The following is a 19,428-nucleotide window of genomic DNA, read 5'->3' as shown; positions in this document are numbered from 1 at the left end:
GACCTTGGCACCCTGCACAACCAAATAGGTCACACACTTACGGAGTTGTACCAAGATTACAAGCAATCAACTGTCCAAGAGGATAACTTGCTGATTGGTGGGGGTCTCACTGCTGATACCCCTGCCAATCTCGAGATCACTGTCCCTGGACCGACTCCCCGGTCCAGGGACAGTGAGGAGGAGACTGAATGGAGCGCTGGTTGTACAAGTGCAGTGCTGCTCCATTCACTGTCAATGGGGCTGCGCAGACAGAGCGGCACCGACTTGGGTATTCCCGTCAGCCCCGCTGGAATGAATGGAGCGCTCTGTGTTCTGCATTGCACCGGTTCTCTTTTATTCCATCTTGAAATATAATATCAATAAATTGACAACCATTGTCCCTTTTGAATGAAGGGGAAGTGGGTTGTCTCAACACATTGTAACACTGTCTGATCAGTATAGTCCTCTGTTATTCCTCCTGGTAATTCATTGATAAGTTGACAAGTGGGTGGTACCATTCCCTGTTGTCGATAAGGGGTGCCCTTGCACACTCTGGCACTGTCCAATCAATGCTGATGATGTCAGACTGTATAAGGACACACCCCAATGACAGGGGGAATAGTAACTCCCAGTTGTCAATTTATTCATACGTTTTCAAGAAGAATAACAGAGGAACAGCACCGTGCACCACCCTACTCTGCTTGTTCAATGACTGCCAGGCATAACTAGCAATGGGATTCTTGTAGACTCTTCATCACCATTGTAGTCAATGACAAAGAGAGAGGAGACCCCCCCCCCCTTCTGCTCCCAGATGTTGGGGCGTCTCTGTACAGTTACCTTACACACGGTCTTCAGCCAGGGGTCATCGCCCTTCTCTAAGTAGCCATGGATGATGAACACCGTTTCTTTCCGGCAGTCAAAATGTGATTGTTTAAATGTGGAGAGATCTCTGGCACTGAGGATCTGGAAGATGGAAGAAACAGAGACGTCCGCTAGGGCCACAGTGACAACTCCTCTGAGAGCGACATACTGGACAGACCAGCTTGTAACAAGAGAGCTGTGGATGACGGGAGTAGAATGATAAGATGCGGAGGGGATGATAGGAGTATAATGATGAGATGTGGAGGAGATGATAGGAGTATAATGATGAGATGCGGAGGGGATGATGGGAGTATAATGATGAGATGCGGAGGGGATGATGGGAGTATAATAATGAGATGCGGAGGGGATGATAGGAGTATAATGATGAGATGCGGAGGGGATAGTGGGAGTATAATGATGAGATGCGGAGGGGATGGTCGGAGTATAATGATGAGATGTGGAGGGGATGGTGGGAGTATAATGATGAGATGCGGAGGGGATGGTGGGAGTATAATAATGAGATGCAGAGGGGATGGTGGGAGTATAATAATGAGATGCAGAGGGGATGATGGGAGTATAGTGATGAGATGCGGAGGGGATGATGGAAGTAGAACGATAAGATGCGGAGGGGATGATAGGAGTATAATGATGAGATGCGGAGGGGATGGTGGGAGTAAAATGATGAGATGCGGAGGGGATGGTGGGAGTAAAATGATGAGATGCGGAGGGGATGGTGGGAGTAAAATGATGAGATGCGGAGGGAATGATCGGAGTAAAATGATGAGATGCGGAGGCGATGATAGGAGTATAATGATGAGATTTGGAGGGGATGGTGGGAGTATAATGATGAGATGCGGAGGGGATAATGGGAGTATAATGATGAGATGCGGAGGGGATAGTGGGAGTATAATGATGAGATGCGGAGGGGATGATGGGAGTATAATAATGAGATGCGGAGGGGATGGTGGGAGTATAATGATGAGATGCGGAGGGGATAGTGGGAGTATACTGATGAGATGCGGAGGGGATAGTGGGAGTATAATGATGAGATGCGGAGGGGATGATGGGAGTATAATAATGAGATGCGGAGGGGATAATGGGAGTATAATGATGAGATGCGGAGGGGATGATGGGAGTATAATAATGAGATGCGGAGGGGATGGCCGGAGTATAATGATGAGATGCGGAGGGGATAGTGGGAGTATAATGATGAGATGCGGAGGGGCTGATAGGAGTATAATGATGAGATGTGGAGGAGATGATAGCAGTATAATGATGAGATGCGGAGGGGATGATGGGAGTATAATGATGAGATGCGGAGGGGATGATGGGAGTATAATGATGAGATGCGGAGGGGATAGTGGGAGTATAATGATGAGATGCGGAGGGGATGGTCGGAGTATAATGATGAGATGTGGAGGGGATGGTGGGAGTATAATGATGAGATGCGGAGGGGATAGTGGGAGTATAATGATGAGATGCGGAGGGGATGGTGGGAGTATAATAATGAGATGCAGAGGGGATGGTGGGAGTATAATAATGAGATGCAGAGGGGATGATGGGAGTATAGTGATGAGATGCGGAGGGGATGATGAAAGTAGAACGATAAGATGCAGAGGGGATGGTGGGAGTAAAATGATGAGATGCGGAGGGAATGATCGGAGTAAAATGATGAGATGCGGAGGCGATGATAGGAGTATAATGATGAGATTTGGAGGGGATGGTGGGAGTATAATGATGAGATGCGGAGGGGATAGTGGGAGTATAATGATGAGATGCGGAGGGGATAGTGGGAGTATAATGATGAGATGCTGAGAGGATGGTCGGAGTATAATGATGAGATGTGGAGGGGATGGTGGGAGTATAATGATGAGATGCGGAGGGGATAGTGGGAGTATACTGATGAGATGCGGAGGGGATAGTGGGAGTATAATGATGAGATACAGAGGGGATGATAGGAGTATAATGATGAGATGCGGAGGGGATGATAGGAGTATAATGATGAGATGTGGAGGGGATGATAGGAGTATAATGATGAGATGTGGAGGGGATGATAGGAGTATAATGATGAGATGTGGAGGGGATGATAGGAGTATAATGATGAGATGTGGAGGGGATGATAGGAGTATAATGATGAGATGTGGAGGGGATGATAGGAGTATAATGATGAGATGCGGAGGGGATGGTGGGAGTGTAATGATGAGATGCGGAGGGGATGGTGGGGGTATAATGATGAGATACAGAGGGGATGATAGGAGTATAATGATGAGATGTGGAGGGGATGATAGGAGTATAATGATGAGATGCGGAGGGGATGGTGGGAGTATAATGATGAGATGCGGAGGGGATGGTGGGAGTATAATGATGAGATGTGGAGGGGATAGTGGGAGTATAATGATGAGATGCGGAGGGGATGATGGGAGTATAATGATGAGATGCGGAGGGGATGGCCGGAGTATAATGATGAGATGCGGAGGGGATAGTGGGAGTATAATGATGAGATGCGGAGGGGATGATGGGAGTATAATGATGAGATGCGGAGGGGATAGTGGGAGTATAATGATGAGATGCGGAGGGGATGGTCGGAGTATAATGATGAGATGTGGAGGGGATGGTGGGAGTATAATGATGAGATGCGGAGGGGATAGTGGGAGTATACTGATGAGATGCGGAGGGGATAGTGGGAGTATAATGATGAGATGCGGAGGGGATGATGGGAGTATAATAATGAGATGCGGAGGGGATAATGGGAGTATAATGATGAGATGCGGAGGGGATGATGGGAGTATAATAATGAGATGCGGAGGGGATGGCCGGAGTATAATGATGAGATGCGGAGGGGATAGTGGGAGTATAATGATGAGATGCGGAGGGGATGATGGGAGTATAAGGATGAGATGCAGAGGGGATGATGGGAGTGTAATGATGAGATGCAGAGGGGATGATAGCAGTATAATGATGAGATGCAGAGGGGATGATGGGAGTATTATGATGAGATGCGGAGGGGATAATGGGAGTATAATGATGAGATGCGGAGGGGATGATGGGAGTATAATAATGAGATGCGGAGGGGATGATGGGAGTATAATAATGAGATGCGGAGGGGATGGTCGGAGTATAATGAGATGCGGAGGGGATAGTGGGAGTATAATGATGAGATGCGGAGGGGATGATGGGAGTATAATGATGAGATGCAGAGGGGATGATAGGAGTATAATGATGAGATGCAGAGGGGATGATGGGAGTGTAATGATGAGATGCAGAGGGGATGGTGGGAGTATAATGATGAGATGCAGAGGGGATGATAGGAGTATAATGATGAGATGCAGAGGGGATGATGGGAGTGTAATGATGAGATGCAGAGGGGATGATGGGAGTATAATGATGAGATGTGGAGGGGATGATGGGAATATTATGTTGAGATGCGGAGGGGATGATGGGACTATAATGATGAGATGTGGAGGGGATGATGGGAGTATAATGATAGATAAGAGGGGAGAAGATTACAGGATGATAATGGAGGAATGGTTGGAGGGGGAGGTGAGGATAAAAGGAACATGATGAGATAATGATGAAGAGATGAGAGGATGATGGGAGTGTGAGTGCGGCTGAGGGGTATATGATGGAAGGATGATGAGAGTCTCAGTTGAAGTATTCCGTTGTCATGCCGGGATGAAGAGTCATCCAAGCAATCTAGAGTCATTCACAGACAGACCCTGAACCCCTGGTGCCGCGGACTACAACCCCCAATGAACAGGAAGCTGATATCAATCTGCAGTTAGATGAGTACAAGCATCTGAGTGGTGGATCTGGTCTGCTGAATAGAATTCGAGTCCCTTATAGCTTGTACATTATAGGACATTTATGGCCCTGACAGGAGATCAATCCTTCAGCTTCAGCTACAACCAAGGTGCCCAGTGGAGCGCAGAGTATTTCAGGAGAGGAGTGGGCTGATATGGAGTATGGAAGGATTGGGATCACCTTACCTGGTAGTCATCCATGTTGGCCTTCGTGAACAGTAAGAATTGAGTGTTAATTTCTTCTGGACTTTGAGGGAATTCAGAGATCGGCCTCGTGGGTGATCGGTATGGAGATTTATTTGTGAAGCATCCCAGGTCTTTGTAGCACTTTGTTTCACCGATATCTGAAAGGGTAAGAGATGTCTTATATATACAGTCAGTTATGCTATATACACAAGGCCACAATCGCTTCTGCATAGCCAGTTGTACTGATTTTCCAGTCACATCCAGAGCTGCATTCACAATTCTGCTGTATTATTTATGCCATAGAAACAGGACTATTCGACTAGATGCCTGGTAACCAAACTCTGCATATGACTAGAACAGAGGTGTCCAATCCACGGCCCCAAGGACGCATGCGACCCAACACAAAATGGTAACCGTAATGCATTCTGAGATTCTCTACACCTCAGACGTTCCGTGCGCCGGTGGTGACTTGGAGAGGAAGGTAAGCATTTGATTATTAAGAGCAGTGGTGTAACGATCGTAGTCGCAGCGTGTGAAGTCGCGGCGGGGCCTGGAGCATCAGGGGGGCCACTCAGGCTGATCTGCAGGCGGTGGTACCTGGCAGCAGCAGCTTCCGTCCACAGACAGGCCCATATAGATGATGAGTCCAGTGATTCTCCTTACTGTCCTTCCAAGTCCTGACCATTTCTACCCATTATCAAAGTGAGAACAAGAAACAGTGGTCCCATATTGGACGGCCCATACTGAGGGTCCCTCCCTTTGTGTCAGAAACGGGTCCGTGCCATGAATTGCATGGGAGCTTGGATAGGTTTCATGCAGAAGCAGGAGCCGACTCCAGTCTGGAATCCATATAGCCTGGTGGCGGCAGAGGTTATTTGGCACAAGATGGGGGTTGTTTGGGGGCACAGTGAAGGACGATGGGAGATTTTTTGGAAGACTATTGATTAGTGATCATGAATTTGGGACCCACTCAACGATTCTAAAATACTTTTCGAATGGTCCACTCCATAAGTAGGATTATTATGTGAGGACCTTTTAATTATCTGTGGTGGCCGATATCACGAAAATTATGCACTGAACTTTTTATTTTGCTCATCCCCATTCGTTACTGTTTGTGTATTTAATGTGCGCCAAGACAAGTCAACTTATTCCAACGTGGCCCAGAGACACCGAAAGGTTGGCCACCCCTGGACTAGAAGATGTAACCCAGCAGAAGGCAACACAATAACAGCAACAGTTATTTTCCCTCCTGCACATTGTAACAAAGTCTCAGAATGTCATCATAGAAAGTGTTACAGTAACACTAAAGCCTCATTGACATCCGCACTGGAGGCTCTGTTCAGATCCGGCACCACATCCAAGATGAGATACATGATCTGCCCATCACCATTTAGCTTTCCTTTATTCAATGCCATCGCAGAAGCAAAAAAACAGAAGCCCTCGAATTGAACAGCGCTGAATGGACCCAATTAACTACAATGAAGTCATTGTGCCATCCGTTATACCGCCTGCCGTGTTCCCAGATAATGTAATGCTGCCTGCTGTGCTAGTTCGCCATGATTCCAGCCTCAGACACAGATGTGAACACAACTGTAGTGCAGCATGCTGCGCTATCTTGTTGGTGAATAGCTTAAGCAGCATGCCGGAAGCTGGACGGATCCACCCATTACAGTCATTGGGGTCTGCTCGCTGCCATTCAGGTCTGGCACTTTTGGAATTTATGCTGATTGGCTCTTATAATGGAAGTCGTTCTAGTTACCTGCAATAGGTGTGCATGTGGCCTCCCCTCCCCCACTTTCTGTACCCCCAGAAATGTAATACATTGTGTCCCCAGACATATAATACACCATACCCTGATATAAAGCATAAAACTCACTGTGACCCTAAAAATACATAATACTAAGTGTGCCCCCTGAAATAAATTATACCATACTGTACACCAGGAGCAAACATAGAGTTTATGGGGCTACATAGAAAAACCTAGAACTGGGTCCCTGAATCCCCCCCACCCCCCCCCCAAAAAAAAAAAACATATATTTTGTAAGACAACTTTTATAACATAGTGCTGCCTCATTAATATAACAGTGCCCCTTGTTGCTCTTATTAGTATAATTGTGCAGTAGCCAGTTTCCCTTTTCATGCCCCCTACAGTAGCTAGGACCCTTTTGTGCCCCCTACAGTAGCTAGGACCCTTTTGTGCCCCCTACAGTAGCTTGGTCCCCTTTTGTGCTCCCTACAGTAGCTAGGTCCTCTTTCATGCCCCCCCCCCCCCCCCCACACACACACACACACACACACACACACACACACACACACACAAGCTAGGACCCTTTTGTGCCCCCTACAGTAGCTAGGTCCTCTTTTGTGCCCCCCACAGTAGCTAGGTCGCCTCTTGTGCCTCCTACAGTAGCTAGGTCACCTTTTGTGCTCCCTACAGTAGCTAGGTCCTCTTTTGTGCCCCCCACAGTAGCTAGGACCCTTTTGTGCCCCCTACAGTAGCTAGGTCCTCTTTTGTGCCCCCCACAGTAGCTAGGTCTCCTTTTGTGCCCCCCACAGTAGCTAGGTCCATTTTATGCCCCCCACAGTAGCTAGGTCTCCTTTTGTGCCCCCTACAGTAGCTAGGTCCTCTTTTGTTCCCCCTGCAGTAGCTAGGTCCCCTTTAGTGCCCCCTACAGTGGCTAGGTCCCCTTTTGTGCCCCCCCACAGTAGCTAGGTCCCCTTTTGTGTCACCTGCAGTAGCTACGTCCCCTTTTGTGCCCCCTATAGTAGCTTGGTCCCTTTTGTGCCCCCCACAGTAGCTAGGTCTCCTTTTGTGCCCCCCACAGTAGCTAGGTCCCCTTTTATGCCCCCCACAGTAGCTAGGTCTCCTTTTGTGCCCCCTACAATAGTTAGGTCCTCTTTTGTGCCCCCTACAGTAGTTAGGTCCTCTTTTGTTCCCCATACAGTAGCTAGGTCCCCTTTAGTGCCCCCTACAGTAGCTAGGTCCCCTTTTTGTGCCCCCCCCCCCCCCACAGTAGCTAGATCCCCTTTTGTGCCCCCCCACAGTAGCTAGGTCCCCTTTTTTGCCACCTACAGTAGCTAGGTCCTCTTTTGTGCCAACCCCCAGTAACTAGGTCCCCTTTTGTGCCCCCCCCCCCACAGTAGCTAGGTCCCCTTTTGTGTCACCTGCAGTAGCTTGGTCCCTTTTGTGCCCCCTGCAGTAGCTAGGTCCCCTTTTGTGCCCCCCACAGTAGCTAGGTCCTCATTTGTGCCACCTACAGTAGCTAGCTCCTCTTTTGTGCCCCCCCCAGTAGCTAGGTCCCCTTTTGTGCCCCCCCACAGTAGCTAGGTCCCCTTTTGTGTCACCTGCAGTAGCTTGGTCCCTTTTGTGCCCCCTGCAGTAGCTAGGTCCCCTTTTGTGCCCCCCACAGTAGCTAGGTCCTCATTCGTGCCCCCTACAGTAGCTAGGTCCTCTTTTGTGCCCCCCCACAGTAGCTAGGTCCCCTTTTGTGTCACCTGCAGTAGCTACGTCCCCTTTTGTGCCCCCTATAGTAGCTTGGTCCCTTTTGTGCCCCCCACAGTAGCTAGGTCTCCTTTCGTGCCCCCCCCCCCCCACAGTAGCTAGGTCCCCTTTTGTGTCACCTGCAGTAGCTACGTCCCCTTTTGTGCCCCCTATAGTAGCTTGGTCCCTTTTGTGCCCCCCACAGTAGCTAGGTCTCCTTTTGTGCCCCCCACAGTAGCTAGGTCCCTTTTATGCCCCCCACAGTAGCTAGATCCCCTCTTGTGCCCCCCCCCCACAGTAGCTAGGTCCCCTTTTTTGCCACCTACAGTAGCTAGGTCCTCTTTTGTGCCAACCCCCAGTAACTAGGTCCCCTTTTGTGCCCCCCCCCCCCCACAGTAGCTAGGTCCCCTTTTGTGTCACCTGCAGTAGCTTGGTCCCTTTTGTGCCCCCTGCAGTAGCTAGGTCCCCTTTTGTGCCCCCCACAGTAGCTAGGTCCTCATTTGTGCCACCTACAGTAGCTAGGTCTTCTTTTGTGCCCCCCGCCCCAGTAGCTAGGTCCCCTTTTGTGCCCCCCCCACAGTAGCTAGGTCCCCTTTTGTGTCACCTGCAGTAGCTTGGTCCCTTTTGTGCCCCCTGCAGTAGCTAGGTCCCCTTTTGTGCCCCCCACAGTAGCTAGGTCCTCATTTGTGCCCCCTACAGTAGCTAGGTCCTCATTTGTGCCCCCTACAGTAGCTAGGTCCTCTTTTGTGCCCCCCCACAGTAGCTAGGTCCCCTTTTGTGTCACCTGCAGTAGCTACGTCCCCTTTTGTGCCCCCTATAGTAGCTTGGTCCCTTTTGTGCCCCCCACAGTAGCTAGGTCTCCTTTCGTGCCCCCCCCCCTCCACAGTAGCTAGGTCCCCTTTTGTGTCACCTGCAGTAGCTACGTCCCCTTTTGTGCCCCCTATAGTAGCTTGGTCCCTTTTGTGCCCCCCACAGTAGCTAGGTCTCCTTTTGTGCCCCCCACAGTAGCTAGGTCCCTTTTATGCCCCCCACAGTAGCTAGGTCTCCTTTTGTGCCCCCTACAGTAGTTAGGTCCTCTTTTGTTCCCCCTACAGTAGCTAGGTCCCCTTTAGTGCCCCCTACAGTAGCTAGGTCCCCTTTTTGTGCCCCCCCCCCCCACAGTAGCTAGATCCCCTTTGTGCCCCCCACAGTAGCTAGGTCCCCTTTTTTGCCACCTACAGTAGCTAGGTCCTCTTTTGTGCCCCCCCCCCCCCCAGTAACTAGGTCCCCTTTTGTGCCCCCCCCCCAGTAGCTTGGTCCCTTTTGTGCCCCCTGCAGTAGCTAGGTCCCCTTTTGTGCCCCCCACAGTAGCTAGGTCCTCTTTTGTGCCCCCCACAGTAGCTAGGTCCTCTTTTGTGTCACCTGCAGTAGCTAGGTCCCCTTTTGTGCCCCCCACAGTAGCTTGGTCCCTTTTGTGCCCCCCACAGTAGCTTGGTCCCTTTTGTGCCCCCTGCAGTAGCTAGGTCCCCTTTTGTGCCCCCTGCAGTAGCTAGGTCCCCTTTTGTGCCCCCCACAGTAGCTAGGTCCTCTTTTGTGCCCCCCACAGTAGCTAGGTCCTCTTTTGTGTCACCTGCAGTAGCTAGGTCCCCTTTTGTGCCCCCTACAGTAGCTTGGTCCCTTTTGTGCCCCCTGCAGTAGCTAGGTCCCCTTTTGTGCCCCCCACAGTAGCTAGGTCCTCTTTTGTGCCCCATACAGTAGTTTGTTTTCACCTTCAGTGGCCACATTACAGTCAAATAAAAAAATGACTATACTCACATCTTAGCTCCCTGCCATTGTGCTGGCAGACTCCGCTCTCCTCCTGGCAGTCTGTCACATGATCTGACCATGTGACTGCTGCAGTCAATCTGCAATAGTCATGTGATCAGGTCATGTGACTTTAGTACCAGAAGGTGACCAGAGGGACAGTGACTCAAGCGGCCGGCATGAACGAAAGAGGTGAGTATAGTCAGTTTTTTATTCTGTTGACAACTGACTGGGGACGGGGTAGGTAGGAAACTGAGTGACTGGGAGAATGGGTCCTAAAACCAGGTGTCTCCTGGGAAAAACTGTGTCCGTAACAAGAATGTTCTCATTTACTGACAGCAAGCAGTAAATGGAGGGAACTAAACTCCAAAGTCTGTGATAAAGCTACTGAACGTGTTATTATGCAATGATCGTGTATCACATACTGCACAGCAGCTACCTCCAGACTCTCAGGCTTACTGAGAGGTTGGAGACCAACGTGGTAAAGTGGTCAAATCCTGGAATGCATCAGATTTCTTACCTTCTACAGATATAACCAGGAAGAGTGGCTGCAAAAGCACCAAAAACATCTGGAAGGGAAAACACTGATGGTTAGACCCGGAGGCTCTATAGGGTTCCAGGAGATTCTAAGAGGTTCCATAAGGTTACAGTATATGGGTGTTCTATGTGCTTCTATGAGGTTACATGGATTTTTAGGACTTTCTATGAGGCTCTATGAGTTTCTAGGAGGTTCAAAGATGTTCAATAAGATCATATGGGATTATGTGATGCCCTATAAAGTTTTATGATATTCTATGAGGTTTTTATGGAGTTCTATACAGTTCCATGAAGTTGGGTTCCAGGGGTATTTTAAGAGCTTATATATTCATTATTGGGGTTCTATGATTACATAGAGGTTAATGAGGTCCCATGGAGTTCTAGGGGATTTAATGAGGTTCCACTAGGTTCTATAAGGCTATATAGTTGTACAAGATTCTATAAGGTTCTATGAGGCTCCCTGGAATTTTATGAGTTTCTATTGGGTTTTATAAGATTCTATAAGGTAATTATGGGTTTATGGAATTCCATTGTCTACAAAAAAAACAAGCCCTCACAGAGCTCCGCTGCCAGAAAAATACAAATGCTCTGGGTCTTAGACTGTAACAATGCAGTCAATGGCTTTCTTTAAAAATGTGTCTTTAGTGTGCGAAAGTGGTTTAAAAAAAAGGCAAAAGAAAACATATAAACCTGGTATCGCAGTAATGGTGCTGATCAGATTAAAAAAAAGTTATGGGTCTTATACTGTATGGGGAACTCTGTAAAAAAGAAAATGGAATGTCTGGACATTTTTTCCATCTTTTCCCTCAAATAATGTAATAAAGTTGTACAACACATTATATGGACCCCAGAATGCGGCCAGTAAAATATCTAATGCATCTTATTAACAACAAGCCCTTATACAGCTGTCAGCGAGTTATGGTCCTGGCAGTGCGACAGTGAAAAACGCTTGGTCCTTAAGGCACAAAGCAGGCCGGTCACTGAGGTGTATAAGAATCCAGCTTCATATATGTTCACGGACTTCTGAACCTGAGTGACAACTATCAGTATCCACTACAACGCTCTACCCTGAGAACCATGATGTATCTTACCTCCATCCACATCCTCACAGATCGTCTGCTGATGATTACAACAACCTGATGAAGAAGCAGAATGAAACTGCAGTACCTGAAAGTCTACAGCAGAAGTATCCCATATGTATTGCAGCACTCACCGGAGTCCGGAGCGGCGACAGATACTGAGCACTCGGAGTGACTGCAGAAGACAAGTGTGCCCCAGGACACATCAGACAGTGCATGACATTATGAAATGTACACATCCACCTACTTAATACTGGTAATAATTCTCTTCAGAGAACACGGAAGGATCCGAAATTATATGTATCCATCCAAACAGAAGCACACAGCAGCGCTGCCAACTTCCTTCTGGATTACAGCAAAGGAAAAAAATTCACAGTGCAATGCAGTATGCAGAGGAGTCAGATGAAACTGTAGTGGCCCGAAACATGTATATCTGGTCCCTCCACAATTGTCATGAATGTTATGTCTTTTACCGTGTTTCCCCGAAAATAAGACACTGTCTTATATTATTTTTTGACCCAAAAAGGGCACATTGTCTTATTTTCAGGAAGGAGGGGGGTGGCTTATCCTCACCTGGTCCACAGCGTCCCGCAGCATCCTCCTCGTCTCACCGCTGATCTTCTGCTGGAGACGGGGCTTTGAATACCCGGCCTCCAGCAAAGCGAGCACTGTGATTGGCTTATTGAGCACCAGCTGTGATTGGCTGCCAGCGCTCAAGGGGCCAATCACAGTAATCACTTTGCTGGAGGCGGGGTATTCAAAGCCTCGTCCCCCAGCAGAACATCAGGTGTGAGATGCGGAGGGCGCCGCTGCAGCACCGCCAGAGACCATCGGGACGCCGCAGACCAGGTGAGTATTGTTTTTTTTCTTTTTGTGGGGCACCTGAGATAGGTCCTATTTTTGGGGAAGGCCTTATATTTCAAGCCTCCCCCGAAAACCCTATAGGTCTTACTATCGGGGTAGGACCTATTTTCAGGGAAACACGGTATGTGTATTGTACAGCTGCATCATGTAACAGATTAATGTCTGAAAGTGGCTGGGATATGTCTGGAAAAAGTATCAAGTTTGTCTAGTCACGTAGTGTTGTATGAATTTAAATGTGAGTGATTGAGCATTAGGTGTGGTCTTCAGTCTATTTCTTCTGGGTTCCCTAAGAGAGAGGGCCAGCCACATGGGGGTACCTTCAACCCTCATGCCGTGAAGAGAATGGAAGCAGAGGAGAGTATCCTGAGGCCCCCAATTCCAGGAACCGCCTGTGGAGTAAGAAAGAAAAGAGAGTCCGCCGTGCAGAGTTTACACTAGAGAGTACAAGTGAGTGTGAGTGGGGTATTTCCTTCACCTGTCTTCCTCTGGAGTGTTCCCTTTCCAGAAGCGGAACCTTACAGATAACATAGACTGTAGGTCTAGTGCCATCCTTAGCTTTGCTCCCTGACTGTCATCTTCTAAACTATCTTTTCTGCACTGGCGTGTAAAGTTGTATATTTTCAAACAAGTGAAAGTCTCCAGTCACTGCCCATTCCCAGTGATTGAGGTTTCAACATTAACAGTGTGTGGACTCCATTATTTCTACCACCGGAGAATCAATGGTGAGAAGGAACGGTGGCTTCTACAGTCCACTACACACCTATACAGGTAACCAATACCCAGTGTTGCCTGGAGGAGACCTAGCAGTACCTTGGCTGAGGTTACACGCTTCCCTTCGGGGCTGAGTCTGGTAGAGAAACCGTGACAAGTGCCATCTCTAACCCGCCAGCTCCTCAGTGTGGGCCTTGTGTCTTGGTTGCTGCTGTACGTTACATAGCTACTTGTAGGACTCCACATGGCAGGTAAAGTGATGAGGAGATATGTGGCAATGAACAGTAATGCTCTTTACTTCTGCAGCAAAGTGACAACAAAGTATCGGCCGCTTAGGGTCAAGTTACAGTCTCTTTTAGCACACAGCAGATCTGTTGTGCCTCCGTTGGTTGAAATGTACAGCTCTCTGGAAATATACAGTCACGGTCTCTTTGGTTTGAGGCTTCAAGCCTTTATGCTGTCTGAGGTGAAGTGTCAAATGGCACTCCCCCCTCAGTGCAAAAAAGCCCGACTTATTTTACAGACATTGAAAGCACCAATGCACAAGATGCCCAATTATTACATGAAGCATTGAGAATTGTCTGAGGTAACAGAGTAAAAGTTTCCCCAGTACTGTCCCCAATAGTAATATTGACCATGTTAATGGCCTCAGTAGTAATAGCGACTCCATTAATGACCCCAGTAGTAATAGTGACCCCAATAGTGGTTCCAGTAGTAATAGTGATCCTCTTAAAGTCCCCAGTTGTAATAGTGAAGCAAGAAGTAAGTGTCCCCATTCGTGGCCCAAGTAGCATAGTGACCGGCACAGTGACCCCAGTAGTAATAATAACCCCCGTAGTGGCCCCCCAATATTAGTATTAATAATGCCTCCCTATACTGGACTTACAGCCTGTCAGGGCTCAAACCCAAGAGTTCCTGGTGTTCCAGGTGGTAGCTCTATCTGCTGAGCTATTCAGCTCCCTGGACAGCCTCCCTGCAAAACCTTGTCCTTTCTTCTAATTCTTATATTTCCCTGACTGGCGCTACTCTGTTTTCCCTAATTAGTCTCGCTATATAAACCAGGCCCTATCCCTCCCTCCTTGTGTGATTATTGAGCTTTTGCCTTATTCAAGTTCTATTACTTACTGCTCCTCTCTACACGATTGCTGCTATCCTTTACCAACCTCTGGCTAAATCCTGACTACACTACCTGCCTGCTCCCTTGTACTGCAACAGATACTGATCCATTACCGACCTCTGGCTAATCTGACTATGCTACCTGCCTGCTCCAATGTATTGAAACAGATACCGACCTGTTACCGATTCTTGACCACGTTATCTGCCCGTTCGGGTTACAACAGGAGCCTCCAAACGTGCTCCAGACTGTTACAGAATAATCGAGCTAAACGTGGAGTCCATACCATGGTCCGTGCGCCTTCCATAGTAATGTCATCTCGGGCAATCAATGCCACAAGCAGGTCCCCTGTGATCAGGTTTGATTGTGGCAATAGCAACCTATATCAGCAGAAAGCAGGGCACACCAATAGACCAAAACATCGGTAACTTATACTTAAGCCCATAATGCTCCAGGACGTACAGTTACATCATGCAGCATCGGGGTTTGTATGGAGCGGGATCAGGAGCCGATTCAATGCAGGTACTGGTTGTCTTTGACAGCGGACACCCACTTGCAACAACCAAAATCAGTACTTCATTCTGACAGCGGTATTTAAATGCCCTGATCAGATTTTGGGGTTCCTGAATGGTCCCCTGTGATGAGATTACGGGTTGCCGTTCAGTTGTCATGGCAGCTAGGGGCCTATTAAAAGCTCTTGGGATTGCCATTGCAGTATAATACAATACTATAGTATTACATTATGATGCAGGTGCAGCGTCCTGTAGAGTAACCTCGGACACATGACATACTCTGAGGAGCTGGGAGGGTAAAGTGTTAGCTTGTCATGGCGGCACTTACCAGGCTCCCTCCTGAAGGGACACACTTAGCCAAGGCCAGGGCAGTGCTGGGCCTCTTCCAGACACCCACGGAATAGGGATGCCCAATAAACAGGATAACAGGAGTAGAGGGATTTGTCAAAAGTGATGCCACCATTCCGATACCCCCCAGCATGAACATCGGCGGGGAAAATAAATGAGCCACAGACAGTTTAAAGGGGTTGTCCCGCGAAAGCAAGTGGGGGTATACACTTCTGTATGGCCATATTAATGCACTTTGTAATATACATCGTGCATTAAATATGAGCCATACAGAAGTTATTCACTTACCTGTTCCGTTGCTAGCGTCCTCGTCTCCATGGTGCCGTCTAATTTCAGCGTCTAATCTCCCGATTAGACGCGCTTGCGCAGTCCGGTCTTCTCCCTTCTGAATGGGGCCGCTCGTGCTGGAGAGCTGCTCCTCGTAGCTCCGCCCCGTCACGTGTGCCGATTCCAGCCAATCAGGAGGCTGGAATCTGCAATGGAACGCACAGAGCCCACGGTGCACCATGGGAGAAGACCTGCGGTCCACCGTGGGTGAAGATCCCGGCGGCCATCTTCGCAAGGTAAGTAAGAAGTCACCGGAGCGCGGGGATTCGGGTAAGTACTATGCGGTTTTTTTTTTTAAAACCCTGCATCGGGTTTGTCTCGCGCCGAACGGGGGGGCTATTGAAAAAAAAAAAAAACGTTTCGGCGCGGGACAACCCCTTTAAGTACACCAGGTCCCCAGGGAACGGTCAGTGCCGGGAATTAACTTTACTGTAAACTTCACTTTGGGAATACAAGGCATAAATTCAAATGATACATTAGTGCAGGTAAGACAGAGGATATGAGGTCAGGGAGGAAACTCAGGATTACACGGGTCCACGTTATCTGACAGGTACCGCTCCTGGACTGGGAACACTCCGGAGGAAACAAGGAGTAGGGTCACTCCACAGACACTCTGACAGAACAGTACCTCCACCGGTGGTCCCAGACTTCAGATTACTCGCGTGTGTAAGACAAACAATTACGTATCTCTGCACGAGGCCTTGACAGACTAGACTTGCTCTCTGCTCACACTGTCTCTTTGGGGCTCACTTAAAATTGGAATTGAAGACACGCATTCCGGGAAAACCTATCCTCTTCCTCCATCTTCAACACACAAGGGCTGAAGGTGCCCTCATGTGTCTGTGTTTTCTAGCAGCTCTGGAAGATGGAACCTGAACTGAACTCCTTTCCTGCTCTCAAGCACTCACATTTATACCTTCTTTCACACCATGTGACAGAATTGATACATTCACAGGCAGACAGCTCATATCCTGCAGACATTAACCCATCACTTGCTGCAGCTGTGCAATGCACACAACAGAACAAGACATTTTGCACAGTGCATCAACACAAGACATTACATGTATGACATAATGAAGGGGGCCAGAAAAGCTTGTACTGGGCCACTACACAGGAGCGATCAGACAGTCTCAAATTCCGCTCACCTATGGGGATTAAAAATAAGTTTAAAAAAGTTTTAATTATTAAAAAAAAGGTAGTAAACGTTTTTAAAAAACCCTTTTACCGAACTTATTTAAAAAAAATAGTAAATAAAGAAAACATTTGGTGTCACTGTGTCCATAAAAGTCTTATCTATCAAAGTAACAGCATTTATCCCACACGTTGAACATCATCAGGAAAAAAAATATACACAATGTCAGCATTACAATTTTTTGGTCACCCAGTCTGCAAGAAAAAATTGAATGGAAAGTGATAAAAAAAGTCACATGTCCTTCAATATGGTACCAATGGAAACTGCAGGACGTCCCACGAAAAACTCATCCTGCATAAAACAAGCCCTCCGGCAGCTACGCCGATGCAAAATAACAGAGGAAGGATTATTTGAAAGGGAGGAGGAAACAAACTAAATTAGAAAACTTAGGCTGGTCCTTGAGGGGTTAAGGAATGGAAAGCTGACAGGTTCCCTCTACAATTCTATTTTTGACACCCAGGACTTAAAGGTGCTCAGTAGTGCTGAATTTTGTGTCCTCCATGGTCGCTTCTGCGTAAAGGTAAATGATGCCCACTGTTAACCCCCGAGGTCACTGACTTTATCCCCATCCTCAAAAACAAGTAACACTGGTAATTACCTCTTGGTAAGTCGGATGAATCGGTCCGGAGCGTCTCATCAGGCCATGTGGTCACGATCACTAATACACTCATTATAAAAACGTTCCCTCCCCTTAAGTGTTGTCGGATGGAAGGAAACCTTCTCTATGTGATTGTAAAGTTGATATAACGAAGTGATTACAATATCAGAGCGAAAGGATCATTTATTGTGGTGAACCGACCCCTTGTAGGGAGGCTCTAGTACCCTGTTGTACCACCTCTAGCTTGGGTACAAGATGTGATACGGGCGGGCATGGAGGCTCTAGTACTCTGCTGTACTGCCTCTAGCTTGGGTACAAGATGTGATACGGGTAGGCATGGAGCCTCTAGTACCCTGTTGTACCACCTCTAGCTTAGATACAAGATGTGATATGGGTGGCCATGGAGGCTCTAGTACCCTGTTGTACCGCCTCTAGCTTGGGTACAAGATGTGATACGGGGGGCATGGAGGCTCTAGTACCCTGTTGAACCACCTCTAGCTTGGGTACAAGATGTGATACGGGCGGGCATGGAGGCTCTAGTACCCTGTTGTACCGCCTCTAGCTTGGATACAAGATGTGATAAGGGCGGGCATGGAGGCTTTAGTACCCTTTTGTACCATATCTAGCTTGGATACAAGATGTGATACGGGCGGGCATGGAGACTCTAGTACCCTGTTGTACCATATCCAGCTTGAATACAGGATGTAATATGGGCGGGCATGGAGGCTCTAGTACCCTGTTGGGCTGCCTCTAGCTGGAATACAAGATGTGGTAAGGGCGGGCATGGAGGCTCTAGTACCCTGTTGTACCGGCTCTAGCTTGGATAAAAGATGATACAGGTGGCATGTAGGCTTACAAGTGTAGGGTAACCACTGTTTTAAAGGTGTAGAAATGTGGTTTAATGGACTTTCCCAACAACCCCCTGTTGTGGATGAATTGGTTTAGCCCTGTCCCTGGACATTGGTAAGAAAACCACAGACAATGAGTTAAAAGGTGGATATAAAATTGGAGGGGGGGTCCCGGCAAAGAGAGTCTGCAGCACATGGGGATCTGAGTGGAAGCAGCCCCTTTCAGTTGGGCAGATATTCTCCCGCAGGCAAGAGAGCTGCTCCATACTAGCAGGAGACCAAATAAGTAATAGTTATCTGTATATATATATATATATATATATATATATTATATATACACATAATATACACATACACGTACATACATGCATACACACACATTTGGTGCTGTGTGTAAAGTACAGTAGGGGAACATATACTTTAGTTTTCATTCCCTTTCAGTTGCTCTGTGCAGCTGATGGCCCCAACTTTTATGTTTGGTGTTTTGGTCACCAATATGACTTATTGGTAACCACTACGTTTTAAGCATTTCTGATTGATCATACACGGCTCTATCAAACCCACAGTGTGATCAGTGTATAAGATAATAGACTAGACAGGGACTGGTATCCAGAATAGGGATGGCGACATTTTTAGGTGACCGCTGGCCCATAGGGAGAGTAGTGGTCCAGTTACACTGATAGACCAGTGTAGTATAGTTAGGCTTGTCATCATCATCTGCCTTCCCGTTTGGTGATTGTCGGATGAAGAAGCTTCTAGTCATCATCATCATCATCATCATCCTCCCTCGTATCCTGACCTGCAGCAGATCATCCTGTTATGTCTGAGGAATGCTACATTTTCTGCCAACTACAGGGGCCCCAGCCTCAAGATTTTTCTTTAGTTTTGACTTCTGAGGTAATGTGCATGGGACTCCCTGCGCATATATATATATACCTGGGTACAACTAATTGTGACTTCTAGCCTAAATATTGACTACTGTTATATTCAATGTAATGTATATCTCTGCTATCTCTAATTATGACTTTATAAAGTTGCTCTGATGGTCTTTATCATTAGTGATGTTGCCTAATTTGCATATAGAATCAGTCGCCTGTTCATGGTAATGCATAGGTAATTCTCAGGCAGAGATCCTTGTTATGTCCTGAGTGGAGGCGCTGACATACAACCCATGTATACACCTGTTCTAACACTCAGCGGAGGTGCCAG

At 47.7% G+C, this 19,428-nt stretch overlaps 1 protein-coding gene across 2 annotated transcripts in view; it reads right to left on the bottom strand.

Annotated features, from left to right (window-relative positions):
• Positions 1 to 12,028, bottom strand: part of LOC136626388 (pancreatic lipase-related protein 2-like) — a 65,475-nt gene extending 53,447 nt beyond the window's left edge. The window contains exons 1-5 of one of the 2 annotated variants that reach the window (XM_066601388.1): positions 11,840 to 12,028; positions 11,718 to 11,762; positions 10,610 to 10,658; positions 4,827 to 4,984; positions 817 to 942 (exon numbers count right to left, since the gene is read on the bottom strand). In XM_066601388.1, coding sequence (XP_066457485.1) covers positions 817 to 942; positions 4,827 to 4,984; positions 10,610 to 10,658; positions 11,718 to 11,762; positions 11,840 to 11,944 — 483 coding nt within the window. In that variant the 5' untranslated portion in view covers positions 11,945 to 12,028. The remainder of the gene's footprint in view (positions 1 to 816; positions 943 to 4,826; positions 4,985 to 10,609; positions 10,659 to 11,717; positions 11,763 to 11,839) is intronic. The other variant, XM_066601389.1, reaches the window with a different exon arrangement.
• Positions 12,029 to 19,428: the final 7,400 nt, after the last annotated feature.

Source organism: Eleutherodactylus coqui, chromosome 4, assembly GCF_035609145.1.
Source record: "Eleutherodactylus coqui strain aEleCoq1 chromosome 4, aEleCoq1.hap1, whole genome shotgun sequence".
Taxonomy (NCBI): Eukaryota; Metazoa; Chordata; class Amphibia; order Anura; family Eleutherodactylidae; genus Eleutherodactylus; species Eleutherodactylus coqui.
Note: the sequence above shows the minus strand (reverse complement) of the source record. Positions and strands in the feature narration are given on the sequence as shown.